The following is a 27,107-nucleotide window of genomic DNA, read 5'->3' as shown; positions in this document are numbered from 1 at the left end:
AACATACTAACAAACTATACCTTTTTGGAGTTAGGAAATAACCTATATCAAGTCTCATTCATTAAGGAAATGCCATCTTTTAACTTTCTCTCAGTTTCTTATATTCTTATTAAAGTATTTTGGATTTTTGGTAAGCCAGGTTGACTTACCATGGCTCCCAAAGACTCCTACTTGCTTACTGTACAATCTTCCTCCTTTGAATATGGACTGGCCAAGGAATGTGATGCTAACCAATAGTATGTGGTTTCCATGATTAGTCTACATAAGATTGCTATTTCTGTCTTACTAGCCGACTCTTTCTCTTGCTGAATTTGATGACTCCAGCAATACTGGTGAGACTCATGTGGCAAGAACTGAGGATGGCTCCTGCCAATAGCCACCCCTCCAAAAACTGAGACTCTCTCAATTCAATAGGCCTTGAGGAACTGAATCTTGCCAACAGTCATTTAAATGAACTTGGAAATAATTCTTCCCCAGCTGAGCCTTCAGATGGGACCACAGCCCTGTCTAACACACTGATCACAGGCTTGTGAGACACTGTAAGGCAAAAGACTGAGCTAAGCCATGTCCAGACTCTCTGTGTGGTGATTTTTATACACCAAGAAATAATTAGTACAGTATTAAATAAATATTTGTTGAAGAAATAATTGATGCTTGAAGAACTTTATTTAATTAGCTTTGGAAAGAATACTTGATTTATATTCAGTTCACATGGGGTTTTGTCTTTGTTCAATTACATACTAGTTTTCAATCTGGCCAAATTGTTTTCTCTTCCCAGAGGTAAATTTCTTCATCTGTTAAGTTAGGTAATTAATTGGGATAATCTCTAACATCCTTACTATCTTAAAGTTTCAATTCATCCATGTTATCTTCAAAAAATGATGTTCGGTTCTCTCATGGAAAAATTTACTAAAAAAATACTTTAGTAAAAAATACATCTTCCTCAAATATCTAGTTATTTTACATTTTGTAGATAAACATTAAATTTTGAAAATAGATTCCAATTTTTATCTACATGTTTAGTCTCTTGAAGATACTAGGTTGAAATTTCCAAAATATATTGATCACATAAAACCTATATTTTAAAATACAAGGACAGATATGAAGAGAAAATGGCTAAGTAGGAGGACACAGAGCTCACCTGACCCCACGAACACAACAAAAATACATCTATGTGTGGAGCCATGCTCACTGAAAACAAACTGAAGACTGGCAAAAAGACTCTTTTTATAACCAAAGCTCTGAAAAAATACACACAAAACCAGGTAGGGAGGGAAGAGAAGCAATTAGGTTGGACCTGCATCTTTAGGAGAGGACACAAAAGGGAAACAGGATTACACAGGCTTGGAGATTCCCTTCTGGGGAGTCAGCAGTTTGAAAGACATATAGGCCACCCCAGTCCTGGGTCCAGCATCAGGAGTGTAAGTCCCCTCGGCTGATTTGAAAAGCAGTGGGCCTGCCTGCAGGTCTGTAGGAAACAGAATATGCTGGGGAAGAGCACACACATGCTCACTTTTTCCTGAAACAAGGCGGAGGAAAAAAATTGAACTGCCTGCGATTCTAGACAGTTTCCAGTGACCACCAGCTCGTGCCCCAGCCTGAGCAGAAGATCCCTGCAGCCTCGCTTGCCCGGTGGTGCGGCTCCACCCTAGGGCAAAGGCCGCCAAGCTGAGAGCACGGACTTGTGAAGGACAGGGCTGGCCCATCTGAATGGGGTGAGAGCCGTCATTCCTGGCACTCAGCAGACAGGAAGCGGACCAGAACTCGGCTGGTGCCGGGACAACCCCAGCCTGCTCCCTGAACCACACGGAGCCCCGCTCCAGCTCCTCGGGCTCTAGCGCCGCTCTGCGCGGCACTGGAGGTGCCGATGCCCGGAGGCGGGAGAGCCCGCGCTCAGCGGGAACAGAACCGGCTCCGTTTCAGTTATCAGGGCGTCTCCTGCAGCTACTGGGGGCCGGATCCAGTCCTCAACAGGAGGTGTGAGCCCCGGAACAAAGAAGCCCATGCTCACACCTGGCTCTGGCCCGGACCCTCCATATCCAGCCCCACACCCTACCATGGTGAGAGCAGCCGGAACACCATGGGAGAATGACACCCGTGCTCACACCACATCCACCCCTCCCACCAAAGCCACCCGCAGACCACGGAGGTCTCCCACACAAGGACAGCCCTCCAGACTGGGATAGGTTACTGCATCACATAATTTCATGCAGATAGCTGAGAAAAATGAGACGACAGAGGCATTTAAGTGAAAGAACAAAAAGTAAAAAATAAAAACTCTGAAAAGACAACATGAATCAGAGATAACTGGTACCAGATAAAGAGTTCAAAGCACTAGTAATAAGAATGCTAATTGAATTAATGAAAAGAATAGACGAACATCATGATAATTTGAACAAGGGACTACAAAATATAAAAAAGAAACAGATAGAACTAAAGAATACAACAACTGAAATGAAAAACATACCAGAAGAAATTAAGAGCTGACTAGGTAAATATAAAGTAAATAAGCTACATGGCTATATAGTACAACAGGGGAATACAGTCAATATTTTATCATAACTTTAAATGGAATATAATCTATTAAAATTCTGAATCATTATGTTGTATACCTGAATACAATATAATATTGTAAATTATAATATATTGTAAATCAATTTAACATTGTCAATTGATTATACTTCAATACAAATACAAATGTATTAAAAATAAAATAATAAAAAGACACATATATGATATCATTTATATAAAGAATCTAAAAAATAATACAAATGAACTCATTTACAAAACAGAACAGAATCACAGACACAGAAAACAACCTTATGGTTTCTAAAGGAGAAGGTAGGGAGGGATAAATTAGGAGTATGGGTTTAAGGGATACATATCCCTATGTAAAAACTAGATAATCAACAAGGATTTACAGTATAGCACAGGAAACTATATTCAGTATCTTATAATAACCTATGATGGAAAAGAATTTGAAAAATATTCATATACACATATCCAAATTGCTTTGGTATGTATCTGAAACTAACACAATATTGTAAACCAACTATACTTTAACATATATATAAATAAAATATAAGAAAGAAAATTGAATTTAGTAGATAGGACTGAATATTTAGAAACTATGTTTTGTAGATAATCTATAATTTAGTGGGCTTCCCTGGTGGCTCAGCTGGTAAAGTGTCTGCCTGCAGTGCGAGAGATCCAGGTTTGATCCCTGGGTTGGGAGGACCCCCTGGAGAAGGAAATGGCAACCTACTCCAGTACTCTTGCCTGGAAAATTCCATGGACGGAGGAGCCTGGTAGGCTACAGTCCATGGGGTCGCAGAGTCAGACACGACAAAACGAATTCACTTTCTTTCTTTCTATAATTTAGTAGATAAGATTGAATATACAGAATCTATATTTTTCTAACATCAAACAAACAATTGACAAAGTTAGAATAAAAAATAGTTATTGTAATCTTCCAAAGTTTATAACATTACATTCATATTCTGTTTTTTACTTTGGTATATTATCAAGACAGTTTAGGCCCTTACTGGCTTAAAATATTGATCAAGATGATGTATTATCCTTCTTGAAAAAAGAAATCCTTAGTTTTAGTGTCCTAAAGTTAAAATTAATACTGATTAAACTGTAAATCAGATATGTTTGTACTAGTTTGCCATTGTTCTAGCAACTACTGCAAATTTAGCTACTTAACCCAACAACCGGGATCTATTATCTCCTGGTTTCCATAGTTCAGAAGTCTTGTTACGATGTCATTCAAACAGGTTTTCTGCTTAGGGTCCACAATGCTAAAATCAGCTTGTCAACTGGGCTGCATTGCTATGTGCTCTGAAGAAGGGCTGGCTTCCACACTTCTTCAACATGTCGGCAGGATTCATTCCCTTCTTACACTTTCCATGTGCCTCCCTCAATTTTCAAGCCAGTAATGGGGCCGAGTCCTTTTCACACTTCAAAATCTTTCTTTTCTGTCACTTCTCTGTTTCTTAAGCTTCATGGGGATTACACTGAGCCCATCTGGATAATTCAGGAAAACCTCCATATTGTAGATCTATCTTAACTATTTTTGCAGACTGCTTTTTGCCATATAATGTAACACAGCCAGGAGCAGGACACCACGGGGTGAAGGCCACGGGGGCCATCTGCCTGCCACATACAGGAAAGCTCTTCAATCTCTTCTCATGTTCGGAAATGCTCTATTATTTTAAATATTCACTTTTATTATTCTTTTAGATATTAAATTTAAAATGTAAGGTCAAATTAAATTCTTTTGTAAAGGAAATGCTAAATGCTTACAATCATCCCGCTGCTACCCAAAATATATTGCTTTTAAAACAGAAAGTATAACTTACCTTTTGCCACTGTCTTTGTTTCTGGTTTTTCTTTTTTCTGAATTTTTTCCTTGTGAGTTGCTTAAGCAGAAAATTTTATATTAGTACACACTTTTAATAGATTTCAAGACTAAGCTTTTTGTTTACCTAATTTTTACAGCCACCAAAATCATAAGCTAGTTTGATGACATTAATGAACCTAATTCAGGAATTTTTAAAAAATCACCAATTTAATAAAAACTATAAAAAAAGTTAATTTCAAAGACTTGGCATTAAGACTTAGCATCTGAAAGCTAGTCTCATTCTTCTGTTTAAAGTTACCATTCTAAACAATATTTTGGAATTGTTTCTTTAGGAGAGACAAACAGAAAAAATAATTTTATAAGAATTTTTGGAAAGATATATCATTTTATCAGGAGGAAGCTCTGTCTTTACAATTAAAAGAAATAATTAAATCAATATTAGAGCTTTGATTAAGAATAATGTGTCTTAGGACTTCCCTGGCGGTCCAGTGGTTAAGACTTCGCCTTCCAATGTGGGGGCTAGGGTTCAATCTCTGGCCAGGGAGTGAAAATCTCACATGCCACATGGTCAAAAAACCAAAACATCAAGTAGAAGCAATACTGTAACAAATTCAATAAAGAGTTTAAAAATGGCCCACATTAAAAAAAATAATAAAGTAGTATGATAATATGAATTTATTGTATTGATTTCTTATTTTCCTTACATAGACTAGTAAAATCTTGTGTCTCTTAATGGCTTAAATAAATGAGTTCAGAGAAGTACTACAGCATGTGAAGGTTATTCCTATATTTCAAATGTATTAAACAGTGCAGTTTAATAGTTATCCAAATCACTACACATTTTTCAACATGTATATACTATTTATTAAAGATTAATAAGGGCAGTTAAAGAAATTAAAGAAAATTAAAGATAAAATAGTAGATTTTAATTAAAACATCCAGGTTAAGGAAAGAGTCAAATTATTAGGGTAAAAAACTGGAGCCCTAATTATTTTCATTTTTCTAACTATATCCTATGAATATTAATATCCATTAATTTTACTTGTATTATAAAAGGAAAACGATATGCTTAAAACATATATTTAAATAATTATTCTCTTAAAATACAGTCTATGAACGGTTTCCCCAGAATTTTTGAGAGATGATGCAAGCCTCATAGAAAGCTTAGAGGACAAAGTCCATGAGACCGTGGCAGCTATCGAGTTACCAAGAGAGCAGGCGCCTTCACCTCCAGGGTTTCAGCCTTTCCACCCCTAAGCCTGCCCCATGGTCTTCTCCACTACCACTTGGGGTTATGGGTAACAGTTTAGAAAATATTAGCTGAAGGAAGAATAACATTCGAGGTTATTGGGCTACAGCATAATAACTGTCTCATAAAAAGAAAACTCCTTTAATTGGTATACAGTAAATAAAAGGACACAACGGTTCTGTTTCAGTGTCTCAATTTGGGTAAGTTTCCTTCAAATGTATGACTTAGCGACAAATTCTCAATTAACTTTAATGAAAAGTATCTAGCCATTGTAAAGATTGAAAAAAAAGCAAGAAATATGAGATTATTTCCTTCAGTCAGAGTACACAGAATCTGATGCCAATAACTCTGTGTAAGTCAATAGCTGGTAGGAAATGGACACCTGTTTCTAGAACAGAGAAGACAGACTGTATTGAAATTCACGGATGTTATCACAAAGTAAACCTTAATAAAAGAACAACTATTTAGTTCAAATATTCAAATGTGAGTTTAGAATAGAGAAGAATGAAGCATGGTTCAACTGATGTGATTCCTAGCATTGTAAATTCTAGCTAAGTAGAAGGCTTTACAAAATAAAATTCTTCAGTAGTCTATGTGTATTGTAGATACGAAAATCAGCTGATATCTAGCCTAAATATCCTAGACATGATCCACTTTAAAACAAAAGCAAAAAAATTAAATTAAAATTTTATATCACGTTAAAATGGATTTTGATGAATTAAAGTTAAATATGAACTTAATTTTTAAAACTTGAGAGATATTACTAATTATTGAATTAATCCTTATATGAAGACTCAAGAATAGAAATACCAAAAGAAAATATCAACATATCTAGCCACATAAAAATTCAAGAATATAAATACACATATGCTTATCACACATATGTACTCACACATGTCTATTCACACAGACAGAAACCCTTACATTAACTATGAAACTGAGAAATGCATTTGTAAATGTAATAGGCCAGTAACATATAGCCAATTAACACACACATGTATCATCAGGAGAAACAGGAAGTAAGTGTGAAGAGTTACATAAATCTGTATCACTAAAAATCATATCTAAATCTTTCAATCTACAAAAATAAGTAATCAAAAGATAGAGTTAATATAGCTTAAGATATATATTTAAATATCTCCATTTAAATACTATGCAGCATTTTTAAAAGCATGAAGGAAATAACTATTTACTGATATGAAAAGACATCTAGGATGTATTATTAAATTATAAAGCTATAATATAGGACATGCTAAATTATGTGTAAAAATAGGGAGAGACAATAATATATATTGTCCTGTAAATGCAAAATGAAGTTTTGAAAAGATGCTTATAAAAGTAGCTTACCGTGTGTTTGTGTGGGTAGATGAGAAATGGGATCAGAGGGTGGGAGCAAGGCAGGAGCAAGCTTTCATAAAGTATCTTTACATGTTAAACAGTGAGTGTACATTGCTTATTCTAAACAAATAAAAGCTAAAAAAACTTTTTAAGTCCAGTCTAATATGTAATCACAGAATGCAAGTTAAAGTAATAAACTATACTATTTAACCTATCAAATTAGCAATTATTTTTTGAAATTATATCCTCATTGGTTAAAAGTAGCCTCAGAACTGCCAGGGGAATAACTGATAGATTTCTAGAAAATAAACTGGCAATGGATTTCAAGAGAGTCTTAAGTATTTTATTTCCTTTAACCCAGAAACTCTTCTTTTTACATTTGATTCTAAGGAAAATTATCATAATATAATTTCAAAAAATAAATTCACGGTCATCTAAAATCTAACATAAGGAAGAAAAGGTAAACAGTGACAGGCCAATGAGTAAAACAGCAGCAAGAATAAATCCATACCTTTCTTTTCAGGTTTTTCTTTTTCTTTTACCTTGTCTTTTTCTTTATGTGTGACTGAAAAGAAAGACAATATTTTTCATTAAATAAAGGGAATAAAAGATGAGATGCATGGCAGTCCTTGATGTCAAAAATTATCTACTGCCTTTGGATATTTTTCTTCAACTAGTATGAAGCTTTACATAGGTTTAAATGTTAAGATAATTATAGATATTTTACATTTCTATTTTTATTTCATAACTAAGGTCAAATTCACACTGAAACTAGTCTGACCGCAGAGTATCCCTAAACTTTTCCAAATGTTTAACTTCAGCTTGATGAATTGGAAAATTTTTTTAAATGTGAAAGTTGCTCAGTCATGTCTGACTCTTTGCAACCCCATAGACTGTATAGTCCACGGAATTCTCCAGGCCAGAATACTGAAGTGGGTAGCCTTTCCCTTCTCCAGGGGATCTTCCCAACCCAGGGATTGAACCCAGGTCTCCCCCATTGCAGGTAGATTCTTTACCAGCTGAGCCACAAGGGAAGCCCCAAAATGTATTATGCTATATGCCAAAGAAGGCCAACTCAATACTGGAGAAATACTAAAAATATAAAGACAAAAATACAGAGATAATATGAATCTGAAGCAAAGAACACTCAATCTAGTATATGCAATATATATTAATCTTCTTCAGAAAATTTCCACACTAAAAGTTTTTGAAATTATACTGAGGTGAGACTAGAATGACTCCAAACTGTTACAAAGAAAACAAACTGTAATTCAATATGAGCTATGATTCACTTAATTAATATAGTAGGGCTCAAATTTAAGTCATAATCTTTCCCTATAATTTAGTCGTAACTCTTATTAATGGCACCTCCAATTATCCAACCCAGTAACTTGGGACTCATCCAGAATTCATCTTTTCTTTCTCATTTTTGTTCATTTGCCAAGTTTCTTCAATTCTACCTTTAAATATTCCTCTTACTTATCTTCTATCCAATATTACATTCCCAACCTACCATTTATTTACACCAAAACATAGAAATTGGGTTAGGGCTAGGGCTAGCGCTAGAGATTCCCTGGTAGATCAGCTGGTAAAGAATCCTCCTGCAATGTGGAAGATCTGAGTTCGATCCCTGGGTTGGGAAGATCCCCTGGAGAAGAGAAAGACTACCCACTCCAGTATTCTGTCCTGGAGAATTCCATGGACTATACAGTCTATGGGGTCGCAAAGAGTCGGACATGATTGAGCAACTTTCACAGAAAGAGCACTGGCTATGTGTTAAAGACTTGGCTAGTCAAGACAGACTCATCCTTGTCAACAATGGATGATGGATGCTAAACAAGTAATTACAAAGGTAGTTAATTGCAGTTAGAATAATTGCTATGAAGAAAATATTCAGGGAAGCATATCAATGTATAAAATGAGACCTAATCTAGTCTGTGTGCTTGGGAAAGGTCTGCTGGTAGAAGTGAGATTTAAGAATGTGAATGATGAGAAGAAATTAACCTAGTGGGGGAGTGAGAAGGAGAAAGGGAAAGACACCATTTCAAAAGATGGACTATGATATCCTTCTTGGGTATATTATTATTATAAATATTATTACAATAATATACTGAATAGTGTCTTGAACACTTAGATTTTGATTTTTCTGAGTCTCAGAGTAGCCTCCCTAACATGAAAATCTGATCATATGTTGATCTGATAAAGTATTAGTATCTCCCTCCTTGCCTAGCATGATAAATCTGTCACATGGTAGGTACTATATCAAATATAAAAATATCTCATTATTCCAGTAATTTGACATTTGCTTATCAAACCAATCTTACCTATGAGGAATTTACCCTTGAACTTTACATTCCACCTATAACAAATGCTTGGACTTCCATAAACAAATGGAACTTTGCATTTCTGCCTGCTGTGCCATCACCTACATTTCTCTAGATTTCTCACACCCACATTTCCTCTGTTCCATACACCCTTTCAGCCTGACTCAAATGCCTCTTTCTCTGCAGAGTGTTCTTTCATCTCCACTTATCCCAAGAAGGTGAACTCTTTTTAGAGGCTATGCCCTACTATTTTATTTTTTTATCCTAGCGATCACATGGTATCAGTCACATAGTGGACTCATTAGATATTCCTGAATGAGCAAATTTCTAAAATATTATAGGAAGAGCTATTTTCATCATGTAGTACAATTCTATTTACTGGTGATGTTGTATAGATATAGTATGCACTGCTTGCTTCCAATCATTAACATTTTTTACATTAAAAAATTTCTTAAATAATTAAATCTCAGTGAGAAACAGAAGAAACAAAAGATCATCCAGACATTGTTTTTGCTTTCCATGTTCAATGATTCTTTTGGGTTTTCTAAGTTCAATATAAAAATCTCATAAAATAAGAGAGGGCATCAGCACTCACACATGGCCGGAGATAGCTTTGGTTCCTTTGGATCACTATTAATTAAGCTGAAAACCAAAAGAAAGTCTTGGCAAGAACAAAGCCTCTTTCAAAGTTTCTCTAGGGGAAAGGAAGTTTGCATGAGATAAGCTTTGCTTTTGGAACCCTGGTTAGCTAGACCCCCAGGAGACAACCTAATCTGTGTCTCTGCTTCTGTGAAGGACCAGACCTCAGCCACCTTGGACAGCTGGTTGTCCATTCCACTAAAGGATTTTCCGATTGACGTGTACATGGGCATTAATGGAAGAATTAATATGAAATCAAAAGAGCAAGGGGGCTGAATTCAGCTCAAATTAGCATATTAATGCATTATTTCTATTACCCTGGGGAAAAATCCAGTTCCTCGCAGTCTAAGTTTTGATTTACAGACACAGTCCTGTATGCTGAAATTTCATTATCCTCCTCAGAAATGGTACCATAATACTGCTCAGTGAAGCAGCTGGAACCACATGCTCTAGGGAGCTGTTCACCGCAGTAGACAGCCACAGAAATTCCTTGGATGAAAACTTCAAACTTTGGCAAGACTCAGCTCAGACACTAAAGTTTGATATTGCTTTGATCAAAACGGTGGCACCATCAATAACTGCCTTAATAATACCTCTAAAATAAAAGCAATCTGCCACAACAGTTACATTAGGTCCTGTGTCTCTTTGCTTAGAACTCACAGAAGTTTTCATATGGAAGAAGAAAAAGGTACCTTTCTCGTCACCAGCTCTGTTGGCAAGTTACATCTTAGCTAGGACAGTTTTAACTCAGAGCAGAATAAGCTTGTTGCACCTGCTAGAGCTTAATTTGTTTGTCATCCTTATTTACAAGAAACAAAAGTCCCTTCGGCATGCTGATAATTAAAAACAAACGGAATACACCAGTTGGAGCGGACCTGATGCTTGGCATCTGAGTTGGCATGGCCCCGCTGTTCCTGCACTTGCCCAGACTCTGACCTTTCCCTGACCAGAACATTCAGCTCAGCTCAACTCCAAAGTGCGCCTCTCGTCCTCCCCGTATGTCCCCTCTCCAGCTCTCTCTGCCAGCTGTGTTCTGACAGCTCTCGGTCCCGGCAATCTGCCAGGCGGACTCTGTGTCCTTCTCTGCAGTGTATCAGCTCACAGTGAGCTGACTCTGGGTTCTTTTAATGGGCACTACACTCCCAAGAGGCCAAGCAGTAGGCATCGAGGGCCAGGATGTCAGAATCCTTTGCAGTTCTCTCTGCTCTTAGTTCAAACTCAAAAGTTGTGGCATCGAATGTTTTAAATTACTGATTTATATAGGCTACTCTATTCTTTAATTGATGGTTAGCAAGAAAATTTAATTCAACAAAACTCTGGAACTCATACTTTATTTCAGAGCTACTAGACAGGACTAATCTTGTGTATCTAAAGCAGAAGGAATCAGATAGCACATTACCTTTGAATTGTAAAAGAATCTGGGGAGCACCTTGGTGGCTCAGATGGTGAAGAATCTGCCTGCAAAGTGTAAAACCTGAGTTCCATCCCTGAGTTGGGAAAATCCTCTGGAAGAGGAAATGGCAGCCCACTTCAGAATCCTTGCCTGGAAAATCCCATGGACAAAAGAACCTGGTGGGTCTGTGGGGTCACCAAGAGTTGGACACAACTGATGGACTAACACTTCACTTTCATTTGGGGAGCATGATTACCTGTAACAGATTTCGCTGATTTTTCTTTCTTTTTTAAAAAATACCTTATTATTCTTATTGCTACTTTTATTTATTTTTTGGCATTCTGCACTGCATTTGGGATTTTAATTCCCTGGTCTGGAATTTGGGATCTTAGTTCCCAGATCAGGGACCAAACTCACACCTTCTGCATTGGAAGTGCAGAGTCTGAAAAGCTGGACCACTAGGGAAGTTCCCCTCACCAAGTTTTCTTTTAATTAACTGATCTATTTCTCAGATTTCTGGCACTTCTATTGTGGGAGATATTAGCACTGAAGTGGTTTATAAATTTTAAATAGGTCAACATTTTAAACAGCTTCACAAAATTCATATATATTCACGTCTCCATTCATCGTTTTTTATGAAAGAGCAAGATACACATTCATTTTAAACCCATTTTTAAAAATTTTGCTTTAGCCACCACTAGATAAAAATGCCATATGTACTCTTGGGTAGTGTATATCTCTGTGTGCTTCTTCTTTGTAATTTTCATGTATTGAATCTTCATTTTGTGCTAAGACAAAATGATCTACACACTTTAAATGATGATAATGAACTCAGTAGAAAAGCATTCTTGAGTAGAGAAACAGTTCTTTATGATTGTATTTTTCATTTTTCTTAAAGGAAGAATTTATCATTTTTAACATAAGCACACAATTTTAGAACTGGGAGAACCTAAGAGATCAATTAGCCTGAATTTCTTTGTCCATGGATAAGAAAATACAGCCGCCTAAGTGTCCACGGTAGAGCAGAATAAAAACATAGTTATTCTGTTACTAAACTAGTACTCTCCCTACAAGATCATGCTGTCTTGTCCATCCCAGGTCCTGTGCAGACTTGTTCTTATGTGCCAAAGTGTGCTGATTAGATTTCCTGAGCACGTTATGGACAATTTAGCCTACAATAATGCACACACTTCTTTTCCATAGTAAAATTACACTTATTTATGTATTAAAGTGAAGATTAGGCAAAGTATCTAAAGTTACAAAGCTCATCTGATACATACGCTTTCAATCACAAAATAGATCTTTTAATTCTAAAGGACTGGTGTTACTCCCAAATCTGATTTAATTGTAGGAGCAATTTCTCCTTCACCTGGGGCTACATAGCCTCAATCAGAACCATAATCGTGCCCTCATAAAAGAATAATCACTATGGAGGAGGAGAAGTATAGCTTTGTATAGGGCCTTCTGTTCTCATTTTCCACGTTTATCATACACAGCAGCCAGAAAGAAAATAAAATATATTTTGTACTTAAAGGAGTCAATCAAGTCCAGCTGAGAGAAGGCAAAAGTAAGTTTACACAACATGGGCTGACTAAATTAATTTGTGGACTTGAGAGCTCTTTCATAAAGGGCTCCGGGATATTTAGATACATTTTAATGCCCTGTCCTCTCTGGCATTTGAGTCTCAGCTTCAGCCAAATCCCTTGCCAGCCTATGATTCCAGTCCTATAATTGTTTCTCAGAAACAATCCTAAACCAGTCAATCAGGATGATTGTTCTCTATTAACCCTTTTTAAAAAAGGTCTGCTGACTTTATGCATGTGGTACTGTTAAGGTTTAATTATGTTATGGAGAAAAGATATGTAACCTTATTTGGAAACAGAGTCTTTACAGAGGTAATCAAGTTAAAATGAGGTCAGGAGGGTGGGTCCTAATCCAATATGACTAGTTTTGTGATGAAAAGGGGAAATTTGGAAACAGAAAGAACACAGCAAGAAGCGACAGAGACCCAGGAAGAAACACCATTTGAATCTGAAGGCAGAAACTGGAATGGTTTGTCTACAAGCCAATGAAAGCCAGCACACCTTTCCAGTTCTCTCACCCCCCGACCCCAGTCCACCAAAGCTGGGAAAAGCCTGCAGATTCTCCCTCACAGTCCTGTGAAGAACCAACCCTGCTGAAACCTTGACTGTGGACTTCTAGCCTCTATGACTGGGAGATAAGAAACATCTGTCATTTTAAACCACCCAGTTTTTGGTTCTTTGGCACGACAGCCCTAGTAAACTAATACTAACACTAGTCCCTGGACTCCGCTTGTGCTCCCTTAACAGAGTTCCTACCAGGTTCCTTGAGGACTGACACCCTGAACTAGCTGTTACACCTTCCGTTTAAGGTTCTAGAGTGCACACCTAAATCTCAAATTAAGGCCCTGCCAGAAAACCTACTTAGGAGCTGAGGCAACCAGCTGTCTCCTCAAATAGCGTTTCTCCTCCAGGATATTGCCTAGTGGCTCAGACTGAAAAAGAATCTTCCTGTAATGCAGGAGACCCGCAGTTTGATCCCTGGGTCGGGAAGATCCCCTGGAGAAGGAAATGGCAACCCAGTCTAGCACTCTTGCCGGCAAAATCCCACAGACAGAGGAGCCTGGTGGACTACAGTCCATGGGGTCACAAAGAGTTGGACACGACTGAGCAACGGACACTTTCACTTTCCTCCAGGACATCTTTTTGGAGCACTCACCACATGATGGTGCGGCTGTGGACTTGGTTGTTTAGGTCTCTCGTTGGATTGAGTCCTATTCTTTGAATTCTTAGTGCTCAGTACAGTGTTTGGCACAAAGTAAATGCAATAAATAAATTAATATGTGTTATTGCCTAATGGCTATAGCCAGTGTTTCTATTTACACCATCTGTCTGCCAGGTCACTCCTCCATTCCCACCAATTGGCTTACTCAGATGTTAATTACATGCTGTTCCTCAGCACACACCTGCCTTGTAAATTACCTCCCTACTCTAGAAGGCCAGTTCTCCACATGAACACTTCACAACCCAAGTGGATGTAGCAGACACCTATTGCTCTGAATGCTTAAAAGGCCCTTCTATTGTCTAGGAGTCATTCTAGAGAGACAAAATTCTCTCACCTAGTTATATGTTTATCATCAAGTTCTAGTCTTTTCTGGTTTACTTTGTTCTATGAATATATTGACATGTTTAATAGTTAAGTAGAAGCCTACTGTTATCTGAAACCAACAATTTGCAACTGAAAAGAAATAAGATAATACTCAAAAGAGTAAACACATGGAGGAAAAAAAGGGGGAGAAGCAAAAAATGAATTACTATTTTTCACTGGATAGTTGAATTTTGCTAGTTTCTTTCTTTTTTTGTACTTTTCAAAGTGTCCAAATTAATTTGTATTACTTTAACCTATATTATTATATTATACACTTATTGTGGGTTTTTCTGATTACATGTTACAGATAGTTTTTGTTTTAATATGGAACTATTAAATTCTTCATTTGCCTCTGACCAAACAAATTTGACATTACAGTGGCCCAGTTAAAGTTGCATAATTATATATATTTGAAAATAAACACAGAAATGGCATATGAAATAGCTCTCCATCAGAATCAAGTCAATATTAACAAAACAGGGAAACTGAATGCTTTCTTAATTAATTCATTGATGTTTCAACATATGTTGAGTGTGTTTTGGATGTTTAGCACTTTAGAGATATTAGAATGATTTTTGAGGAGACAGAAGATGGCGGAGGAGTAGGTGGAAGTGGAGTACATTTCTCTCCACAGATACATCAGGAATACGCCTTCAGACACTGGAGATCTTGCAGAACACCAGCTGAGAGCGGGCAGGAATACCTGACCACTGAAAAAAGAATATATAGGACTACGCAAAACTCAGTAGGATGAAGGAAGTAGGGGGAAAAACAGCAGAGTTAGCAGGACTGGACCTGCCCTTGGCAAGTGGGGGAACTGAAGCAGGGGTCCAATCCCCACATCAGGCAACTGTTTGGGACAGAGGATATTAGAATGATTTTTTTCTAATAAAAGCACACAAACGCAGAGCTGATCTGATCCTGAGAGACTACTGAGTCTGAATCTCTTTGTTCACTGATAAGGAAACACAGAATCATATGAGCAAATGTCAACAGGGACCTAGAATATATAAGAAGACAAACTGTTTCTTCTCTCAGTGAGTTAGATCCACATACCCACATTTACAACTTGGTGTCAAAATGCTTGAAAGGCTGAAGGCATGGATGTAAAGTAGCACGGAAGAAGTAACTAAATGCCCACAGAGTGAGCGACAGCAAAGGAAGCCTATTGAAGGATTTGACTTTCCATCTGAGAATCAAAGAAGTGAGCAGAAGCCTGCCCTGTGACCGGTGGTCAAGAGGACAGGCAAATAAAAGCACAGAGTTATGAGACAGCAGCAGGCTGGCTTAGCGACTGCCCGACAGTTCAGTCCATGGCAGGGGGCTGGGGGTGTTGGTGAGGTCTGGATTGCTGTGCTGGTGCGGAGCGAGGAGAGAGGTGGGAATGGAAGGGATTGACGAGGAGGGTGCAGAGTAAGGAAGGTAACTGGTGAAGTGGACAAAGCTGGAAATGTGTAGGGCTATCTATTAGTGATCATAATGAGGGCCTTTTGTCTCATGACAGGCAGTGTGGCTGTTAACTCTCTATATAGCACGGTGATGACAACAGATGGATTTAAGCCCCTGAGTATGATTAGTATGGATTTGAGAGGTTAATGTGGGCTTCCGCACATTCCACTGGCTCAGACAGTAAAGAATCTGCCTGCAGTGAGGGAGACCTGGGTTCGATCCCTGGGTCAGGAAGATCCCCTGGAGAAGGAAATGGCAACCCACTCCAGTATTCTTGCCTGAAGAATCCCATGAACAGAGAAGCCTGGTGGGCTAATGCAGAGGAGGCCTGAGAGGTTAATGCAGAAGTCGCTTAAGAAGTGACTGTCACAATCTAATTGGTAGATGATTGTAGAAGGGATACTAATGGGAGAGGAGAGGTGAGAATGGACTAAATTAGAGTGAAAAGGGAGTGACAAGGGGCCAAGCAGGACTGGGCTTTGGTGTTGAAAGACACCAACATGTCAGGGACTGCAACTCAAACGCCCTCAGAGATAAAGCAGATAAACGTCTACTCCAGCAGTGATGGGAGGATGGAGGAGACTGGTAAATAGTGGGTGCACAGTCTACCTAATGATATTCAGGTGTAAGTTATGTTAACATACTGGCTGGTCAAAGAGAACTTCTGTGGGATATACTTGAACTCTAGGCCAGGAGTTTAACTGACTACATTCTAACCATGACTTGTCATCTGAAGTGGTTGACTTGAATTCCAGCCTTACCTCCCAAACCAAACATTAAAGGAACCAGGATGGAATCTGCATGGACATATATACATATATATACATACGTATACTTATTATTTATTTATTGGATTTTTTTTTAATTACAACCTCTTTTCTTTCTTTTTAATTTTACAGATTTTATTTTTGGCTGTGCTGGGTCTTCACTGATGAACAGACTTTTCTCTAGTTTCAGTGTGTGGGCTTTGCATTGCGGAGGTTTCTCTTTTTGCTGGGCATGAGCTCTAGGACACGTGGGCTTCAGTAGCTGCGGCACACGGGCTCAGTAGTTCCCAGGCTCTAGAGCACAGGCTTAGTAGTTGTGGCACACAGGCTTAGTTTCCCCACATCACGTAGGATCCTCCTGGAACAGGGGTCATACCCATGTCCCCCACATTCCCAGGTGGGTTCTTTACCACTGAGCCACCAGGGAAGGCCTGGATATATATACTTTAGAACGTATCCAGTGATTCTAGGGTCCAGTCAGGGGTGAGTACCACTTCAGGTCAAAATGACTCCTAACTTCTTAGCTTGAATAAGATGGGTGAATGGTAATGTTAATTTTTAGGACAAAGAATACAGAGGAATGAAGATATATTGAGCAACAGAAGTTAATACACCAGCTTTTGCATAACATGTCTCTTTAGATTCAGCTAATCACTGGCTTGTCTATAATCACTGCAGGCAACTATTACCTTGGATATACTCTACCTTTCCTTATAAGAATTCAAAGTGCTTTGATAACAAATTCCTAACTATCATATATAACCATAACTGATATGGAATGTGGCACAGAAAAAATATTTATCTATACATATGAGCAGTTATAATACCACTAAACTAAACTATTTTCACTAAACTACTTGGGAATAGAAAGCAGGTTTTATCCTATTCTACCTGGATGAGGAAACTAAGCAGTAAAATGAAATCTTTTGTTCATACTTGCATGAAAAAAAATTGTCGAAAAATTATCTCTGAAGCCTATTTCACTGTTGAACAACTGAAGCTTCTATTTTCTCTTTCTTGAGAAATGTTCACTTTCCTAAAATATATTTCATCTATTCAGGAAATATATTCAGGTACTAATCTCTAGCCCAGCCTTTCAGAAATTTATTTTAAACTTCAGCCAGATTCACTGTTTTAATTATGCAAAACTCACTCGTTTAATAAACCCACTCTACAGCCCGCTGCTTAAAGTCTTTAACAGCAGGATTCTAATAGAGCCAGGTCCAAAATGCAAATGGTACCATCTGTATCACCACATCCACTCCAGCAGCATTGCTATTAGATTAGTAGTATAGTCTGCAAGATAAAACAGCAGACACCCCAATCATGTGGAATCAGTTGAGTTTCTGTTTAACCTCCAGCCGATAGAAACACATAACCAGTTCAGTGATGGCTAGCTTAGTCAATCCATAGCCAAGAGCTGTGTCCAATTTCTTGACTGAAGGAATTAAGAACCAAAAAGGGAAAGGGAGCAGAAAGAAGACATTAGTTTCCTAAGTCCAAATATAAATAGGTTTCAATTGAGTAACAACCTTCATTGTCCCTGACTGTATAAAGATTAGCTGACCAATCTGGAACTAATTCAAACATTAGGATTAAAGACATAACATTTGCAGAATGATTTGAACTCTTCACAAAAAGGAAGTACATGAAGTATATTGAAAAAGAAAACATGGTATTTTAATGTAGAGTCACATACTGGTATAATTTCAGCTTAATAAGAGCTTATATGAAACTACTACTTGCAACTTTGATATTTGTGCAGATCATTTTGTACTAGTCAGTTTTTGAAATAATAAATATTAGACAACATTCAATTTTTATCCAGGAAAATTCTTTCATTTTCAGTCTGTATCACACAAATTCAGTAACAATGAGGTTTTTATTTTCGCTCTGGCTCACCCAGTATCACATGAGATTGACCATTGGGGAAACTTGGGCATATTAATAAACATGTCCTTTTGAATGTTTTTGCTTCCTATATAGTGTTTTTTTTTTTTTTTTTTTTAAGCAGTAGGACTACATGGGTCACTGCTAGAAACGTGATGCTTGTAAGATGAGCAAGACAATGTTGGCCATTATTAATATGCCTCAAACACAAGATTTGAGTCACTAGATTCAGTTGAGTTGAAAAGGATGTTAATTATCACCCTGTCATTGTCCATCTACCCCTTGAGACTGTATAAGCAAGCTCTGAGACCACAGCAGTCATCAGTGAGATAGGATAAAACTTGTATTTCTATGCTGATGATTTCAAAGGTATTGCATGGCATAAAAACATTGAAGTTAAAAAGAACTGAACTCTGATTTATTATATTAACTGATTAAAGAAGGAAAATTGCTTGCTAATAGGTCAAAATATATGCTTGTGGTCCTAGCTTAATAAACAAAAGCTGACTGCAAATAACTGAAAGACTGTTACCCATTTTGAAGTTATTTTGAGCCAATAATTAACCATTATATATTTCTAGAGTGTTTCCCTAGAAGTAAATTTACTTAAACACTATGAAAAATTAAGACAAAAGGGCACTAAATGTAAAAATTTTCCATTCTCTCATGTAAATGTACAAAATATATACCCTGAATAAAAACAAGATTAAACACAAAATTCAACACTTACCTTTAGTTTGTATTTTCCTTTCAGGTTTCTCCAGTTTTTCAGTCTTTTCTTTGTGTATTTCTAGGAAATATTATGATTTGCTTTTAAAAACTCTTTTTGAGAACATACAAAATATAAATCACAACTATGATCTAAATGTCATAATATTACCATGAAGTCCAAATTATTTTATTCAACAAATTTATAGATATCTAAAAGGAAAGAATCATTGAAACATATTGCCACATAAATCCCTCATTTATTGATATAAGTTTTAGGACTTATAAGGAAAAACTTGAAGCTACCTAAAAATTAGAGTTATTGAAAAAGCTTAAAACTTACATCAACAAGTGTTGCTACTGTTTTCAGTGCTAAATCTGATCACAAATTATAATTACATTTTATTTCAATTACTCTCAATACAAATTAAGACTCCTTAGTAAAAATGTCATTTAGATTTAGAAAGATTTAGTTTTTACATATTAAATTAAGAATTTGTTAAATGAACTGTAACTATCTAATAAGAAATATATCTCAGAAGTATTGACTCTAAGCCATGTTTAGAATCAAAATTTGGCATTGCATTTAACCAATAATTACTGCCTGCAGATAGACACATTTCATAGAATTAGTTAGCTGTTACATTTTTTCTAAATATCAGGTTTTAAGAAATACATTCAATTTGCTGCTAGCTCAGTATATATACATTGCCAAGGCTCAGAAAATATAGTTAATTCTGAATTTGTAGTTAACTTAGACAGAAGCAAATTTGAGATTAGAGTTTACAAATATGATTACTACCTCTGAAAAGAGACTTGGTCTTAAATACCATGGTGTTTCTTAGAAAAATGCTAATGAGTTTTACTTATTTATTTATCACAACTTTATTCTACAGATGGTCTGAAATGGTGCTAATTATTGTACATATACTAAATTCTCCATTTGTAGGTCTGAATTTGCATTTTTATAAATTTTCTGGACGTCTAAAATCAAGATCAACTAGAGGAAAATCCTAAAATCTTCAGAGAAGACAGCTTCTTTCATTCACCAGTTAAAGAAATCATCACATTGTGAAGATCTCCTCCCCTCATTTTCCCCATTAATCAGTTATACTATCTATAAAGCCACTCTTCTACCCTTATCCCCTTCATGACTTTGAAAATGGCAATGGAGATCCAGAGAAGTTAAGATTTCCAGCTATATTTCTGGAAAAAAAACAAAGAAAGTCTTCAAGTTGCGTGGAACGATTTCCAAAGAGCATAGGAAACATTTACCTTCCAGCATCTCTCATTATTATTATTTTTAATCTCTACCTTATGTCTCCAGATCTTACTCCAAAGCATGGTTTCTCATCCAAGCATTACTGGTTTTTGGATTGGGAAAAGTCATTATTTGGAGGTGGGCAGGGCTATTGTGAGCACTGTGCAACACCCTATTAAATGATTCTAGATGCTACACCACCCCTAGTCATGACCACAAAGAATGTCATTAGATACTGTCGAATGACCTTTATTGACAAGTTATATCTTTAGAGCAATAACCTAATCACTCTTTGTCACTGTCTAGACCCGTATTGCCCAATACAGTGGCCACTAGACATGTGTACATGTTAAGGATATGATATGTGATTAATCTGAATTGAAATGCATTATAAATCTAAGTACATAATGGTTTATGAAGACTTAATACTAAAAATAATAAAATATATCATAATTTTTGTATTAATTACATATTGGAATGATATTATTTTGGACATATTGTGGTGGTTTTATTTCTGTGTCAACTTGGCTAGGTTACGATCCCAAATCATTCAAATGGACACTCATATAGAAGTTGAAAGTCGCTCAGTTGTATCCACCTCTTTGTGACCCCATGGACTTTGTAGTCCATGGAATTCTCCAGGAAAGAATACTGGAGTGGGTAAGCCTTTCCCTTCTCCAGGGGTTTTTCCTAACCCAGGTCTCCTGCATTGCAGGCGGATTCTTTACCAGCTGAGCCACAAGGGAAGCCCAAGAATACTGGAGTGGGGAGCCTGTCCCTTCTCCAGCAGAATATTCCTGACCCAGAAATCGAACCAGGGTCTCCTACATTAGAGGTAGATTCTTTACCAACTGAGCTACCAGGGAAGCTCTTTTTTTTTTTTTTCTTTTTACAATTTTATAATGTGGCTACTCAAAAAAATTTAAATATACGTGTGGTTCACACTATATTAGTTTTGGACAGTACTGGTCTGGTACTGAGGAGGGCAAATTACCTTTTCAGGTCATCTACAGGGTTAAATCTTCTATAAATGAATTATAAAACCAAACTGAAAATGCTCCCTTGCCCATACCATTCTCCTTCCTCCCTCCTATTTAAACCATCAGAAGCAATGAAGAAGACTGGTGCCTTGTATAGCTCAGTCCGATTAAGTAAAATGACTCAGAGTGGTCAAAGATTTAGAGTGGTCTTTGCAAGCACCAAGGGAATCATCCTTAAGAAATAATTCTTATTCTCAAAGGGGATTAATTTGAATACAGAAATGGGATGAAACATTCTAAATTAAAAATTTATATGAAATGTTGCATCTTCTGTGACTGAACTATTGTTGAAGCTATCATTACTTTTCAAGATTGACTACTTTTCGGTGTCTCCTCACTTCCTTAATTAGTAACTGCTTGAGTCTGCAATTTGGAACTCAGAGAAGGCTTCAGAGACTAAAGCTTCTTTCTTCCCCTACAAACAAGAAATGGGTGATACAGAGAGGCTTTCGGTCCAGGGAGCCTCTGAGGGTCCTGCTCATTACGGTCTCAAGGACAAAGTCCTAACATTTTCTATTTCTGACTCTGAACTTCAGCTTTCAATAAACTAAGACAGCTCCACTGATCTGGAAAGATACATTCAGATTTTTTGAAAGTGGGACTCCCAGATTAAAACTCTCTCTCACACACACACACACACACACACACACACATACATGTGTGCACATACAAATCTCTACAGCTAACAGTGAAATATAATGACTTACATAGACAATGTTCTGCAAAAACATCATCAACAATTTTTTTAATTTGATGATCTCTTGAAGACTTAGTATTTCTGTACATATAAGTGCAGACAGGCACAACCAACTTTGTAAAGGTATATATACATACATTTCTTTGCTTATAGATGACAAAAGAAATTTATTTCTGATGATTCTGAATTGGAACTGATTTTGCTACTGTGAAACACATCTCTTTGGCATAAAGCAATCAAAGCCCGGTAGATTCAGAAAAAGCCCTTTACCTTCCCTTCAACTGCCTAAATATACATGGAAAGATGGCCTGTACCAAAGAGAGAGCTATAACCAGAGATACAAGAAACTTATCTGTATAACAGAACAATCTTCATTTTCCAAACATCTATTGTCCCTTCTTCTGAAAGGCCTTCCTTCCCTTTGTATTCTCAGACCACTCTCCCTTTCCTGAGCTCAGGATGCTAATTATATAAGTCTTAAATACTTGGCTGCCCTTCAGGTTTCATATTTTTAATGGGGCTCCCATATGTATGAAATTTACTTTTCTCCTTTTAGTCTGTCTTACATCAATTTAATTATTAGACCAGCAAAAAACCTAGAAGAGAAAAGAAAATTTTTCTGCCCCTACTTTTCAAACTTAAGGATAAGTTAAATGTCTCTGCATGTTTTATTGCAACATTCCATTTTCTTTGGGGATTGTATTACATCACTATTGTAACTGTCCATGGCTATCGAATGTCCAAAGAAGCCAATGTAGCCTCCCCACAGTGTGCCTGCCAGTTCTATCTCCTTATACTTCAGCCAGGAAATGATGACCATTCAGGCTCCTGCCCAACTGAGTAACAGCATGCTACCAATTTAGACTTCAGAAAGATCTTTTTTCTCATAAACAGATAATGCCTAATTTCTTACTCCCAACTGCTCTTGCCAGCTAAGGGCCATTCGTGTGAGAACAGAAAATTAAATTTAAAGATTCAAGCCAGTAAAGTAGAAATTTATTACCCTATGTCTTTCAGCAAACCTCAAAGAAAAATAAAATTTCATATATTAGTACTAGCTTCTAGTTATTCAATAATGTCTATAGACAGGGGAATGCCTCTACTTACGCAACACAGCAGTAATGCATAGCAGCATGAAGTTTCATTTAACTTTGACACTCCTTAAAAATAGTTCACTAAACCTGAGCTAATTCTGGATACAAGGGACAAAGAAAAAGGTCAAAGCAGTCATTATTATTTGTTTTTTCATTTATTTTTATTAAAGCAGTCATTATTTACCTCCAAATGTATGTGCTTTACCTTAGGTTACAGTCCAGTGTCTCTGAGAATGTGGTAAGTCTCAGGATCAGATTCTAGTTGGAATGATAAACCATTTTGGTAACAGTAAACCTCAGAGATTGCTTTGTGTCTTTTTTTTTTTTTGCTTTGTGTCTTAAAAAGCAGGAAGTCAAAGTATTTCAATCCCAGGTGTCAGACTATCCATAGGTCCTTAAAGGTACAGAGGTCAATTTAAAATTTTGAAAATTGGAGAAGGGAAAAGCAAATGGGAAAGAGTGACAGTTACCGCAGTGCGTCAGAAAGCAATGGAAGGAAACCCTTCACTTTACTGAATTATTGGTAACCTTAACTGATATGAATCAGTTCTCCACTAGCCTTCACTGTGTTTGTAATGATACAAGGGGTACTTAAGAGAAGGACAGGTTACTTCCACAGAAATGGGAAGTGTATTCCAACTACTTTCGCTAGTCCTGACTTTCTCAATCACATTTCTCATTATCTGTAGGGAAGTATGTGTAAATATGAGAAGTGGAGAAAAAAGTGTAAGTCTTCTTTCAGATTCTTATTGTTATTCACCTCACTTTGCTAGGCTTTAAAGGCATTTAGACATTTTTCTTATTAAAGGAATCCAGAGAATTTAAACTCTGGCTTTCATGTGTTATAACTCAATGGAGATAATAAAAAATATACCCTCCTAGGTCAGGCTGTTTTTCTAAAGTCCAATGCCAAATAAATAATTGGACTACAGTTCAACGTCTCTGAAGAAGTATTAGTCTCAGCATCAGATTTGTGAAGTGCTCAGAAACAAGAGAAGGAGATGTAATAACTTATTATGTTGCTGACAAAAAAATAAACATTAATATTATTTAGAGTATTCATTATTTCTGGATTGCAGTAGTCATTAAATGATTATTTGAATAACTGTCACGCTAAATAACTGTCATACTAAAATGACATAAATTAATAAAATTCTGGCATAATTAAAATGCATTTTGTTAGAAAACTCTGGACACATTAACTATTAAAAGATCTACACAAAAATAGTATCATTGCTGGCATGTATTAAAATGCAGTTTAGTGTTGAAGATAATTAATGCTTGAGTCAATCTGCTCCCTTCAAATATAATTCTCATACCTACTAGCTGTGAAAACTTCATTTCCTCATCTGGAAAATGAGGTTTATAACAGTACCTACTACATAAATTTAGGCTTCTCTGATGCCTCAGTAAAGAATCTGCCTGCAATGCAGGAGACCACCTGCAACGCATGAGTCCTGGATTCAGTTCCTAGGTAGGGAAGACCCCTTGGAGAGGGAAATGGCAACCCACTCCAGCACTTTTGTTTGGGAAATTCCAATGACAGAGAAGCCTGGCAGGCTATATAGTCCATGGGGTCACAAAAGAGTTGGACATGACTTAGTGACTAAACCATCACAATCACACAGACTTACATGAGGAATAAAATAAGTTAAAATGTAAAGGATTTAGAGCAGCACCTGACATCTGATAAACATTATGTAAATATTGGCTATTATTATTGTCTCCCTTACTAAATTCTAAATTTTCTGAGGGCAAAAATTATGTCTATTTTGTTTCACAGTAAATTTTCAATAATAATTGGCACATACTACTTGATAAATACATACTAAGTTAAAAAATAAATATTTGAGTAAAATTACAAACTATTAACTCCTACACAACAAAGAAAGTGGTAGTAGATAGTATTTCACCTGTTCTTTATGACACAATGCTCAAATGACTTAAATACTAAAATACGTGTGGTTGAAAATTTTGAGACAGTAAAATGTTGCATTTTTCAACCTTTTTACTTTCTATGAGAAATGCTGGAGAAAGTTGCAGAATTTTACTATTGGTGAAAATTTTAAAATGTATATGAAAGATATTGTAAATTGCAACACTTGTACAAAAGGTAGGGTTTATTCTTATTTGTTTATAGGAGCTTTATTTATAATTGTCACAACTTGGAAGCAACTGAGGTATATTTCAGCAGGTAAGTGAAGAAATATACTGTTGTACCTCCAGACGTGGAATATCATTCAAGACTAATATGAAATAAAAATACATCATCAAGCCATAAAAAGATATGGAAGAAAATTAAAAGCATATTACCAACATATTTTTTAAGCATTTTTTCCCACAGTCATCAACATGGGTGTTAATAAGTCAGGGTTTTTTAATATTGTTTTCCTGGAACACTGAAAAGCTAAATAATAATCAAATTAAAGGCACTAAGCATTTTTAATACTTTGCCTTAAGTTATCTATAGATGTTTACACATAGGATATCAACTATGAACTGACATATATAATTGACAATTATACCTATAATAAAATATTGACAATTAAATCCATGTTCATTTTAACAGAAAAAAAGAAGTTGAAACAGGTTTTAAAGTGGGATATGCTATCCCATCTAACTTGAAGGGGGTAAAAATTTCTATTTCTTTTGGTCTGCATATTAAGGAATATTTCATTTCAGTTTTTCCTATTTGTGATTATGGCATTTAAGTGATAATGTGCATTATTTTGTGTAATAACACTGCTTATATATTTATGGTATTGTATATGTAGAAGAGTGACACGTTGGTATTTGTTGTATATATTTCTGTTGGATACCTGAGAGGACAGATATAAATTTTCGTGATCTTCCTGGTGGCCCAAAGTGGAACTTCTATGTATAATGGTGAATTTTCTGGTTCTCCTCAGGAACATGCAGCACATAGTAGCCAAAATCTTTAAAACTCCCAATGAGAAATGAAAATTTGTTTCATTGGTTTGGTTATCCTTCTTCATCTTCAGGCTATTTAATTCTATCAAAATGTATTTATCTAAGCTCTACATCTCCCAGGGTGCAGTGTTAATCACAGACTAACCAATTTTCCCAAGACTCTCTGAGCTTGGCGCTCACATTTAACTTAGGAAGAGAGGCCATATGTACAAAAAACAAATAGGAAGGTTGACAGCAGCAGCAACCAATGGGACCAGAATTAGTAAAATAGATTATCCTAAATAAGTCCTAAGAGTGAGTTTACTGCAGTGAAGACTTTCTGAATTATTTTTTTATATTACATGTATTTTACTTATTATAAATTGTTATTCTACTTACAATCATAACACAGTTTATTGTTGAACAGTTTATAAATGTGTTTAAGTCTTACATGGATAGTTTAAAGCACACAATTTTTTTCTCTATATGACACACTGTTAATAAATTAAAAATATTATCTATTCAAGATTTTAAAATGACAGACTCAAGAAATTGAAAGAAAAATCTCTGTCACCAAGGCAACCATCCTAATTCTTTTAGATAACAACCCAGTTTGTTAAATTGCTCTGAGGGTTGTGGATTTTAAATGCCTTTTGTCAAGATGTTTTCTCAATATATCCCACAAATGCTAGACAATATAAAATATCTTTTTATAATTTTTATTTTAATATTAAAAATTCAAATTATTTATTCACTTGAACCTGGAATCTACACTTGTAAGATTTTGCCAATTGTTATTAGGACACAAAAGTTC

The 27,107-nt window shown here is 36.3% G+C and overlaps 1 protein-coding gene across 27 annotated transcripts in view; it reads right to left on the bottom strand.

Moving 5' to 3' along the window:
* The window catches only part of TRDN (triadin), a 386,030-nt gene that overhangs the window by 260,267 nt on the left and 98,656 nt on the right, over positions 1-27,107 (bottom strand). For all 27 annotated transcript variants that reach the window (XM_070449854.1, XM_070449856.1, XM_070449855.1 and 24 more), the window contains exons 5-7: positions 19,314-19,373; positions 7,465-7,518; positions 4,365-4,424 (exon numbers count right to left, since the gene is read on the bottom strand). In XM_070449854.1, the coding sequence (XP_070305955.1) occupies positions 4,365-4,424; positions 7,465-7,518; positions 19,314-19,373 (174 nt within the window). The remainder of the gene's footprint in view (positions 1-4,364; positions 4,425-7,464; positions 7,519-19,313; positions 19,374-27,107) is intronic.

This window comes from Odocoileus virginianus, chromosome 19 (assembly GCF_023699985.2).
Source record: "Odocoileus virginianus isolate 20LAN1187 ecotype Illinois chromosome 19, Ovbor_1.2, whole genome shotgun sequence".
In the NCBI taxonomy this organism is placed as follows: Eukaryota; Metazoa; Chordata; class Mammalia; order Artiodactyla; family Cervidae; genus Odocoileus; species Odocoileus virginianus.
This window is presented reverse-complemented; position numbering and strand designations above follow the sequence as displayed.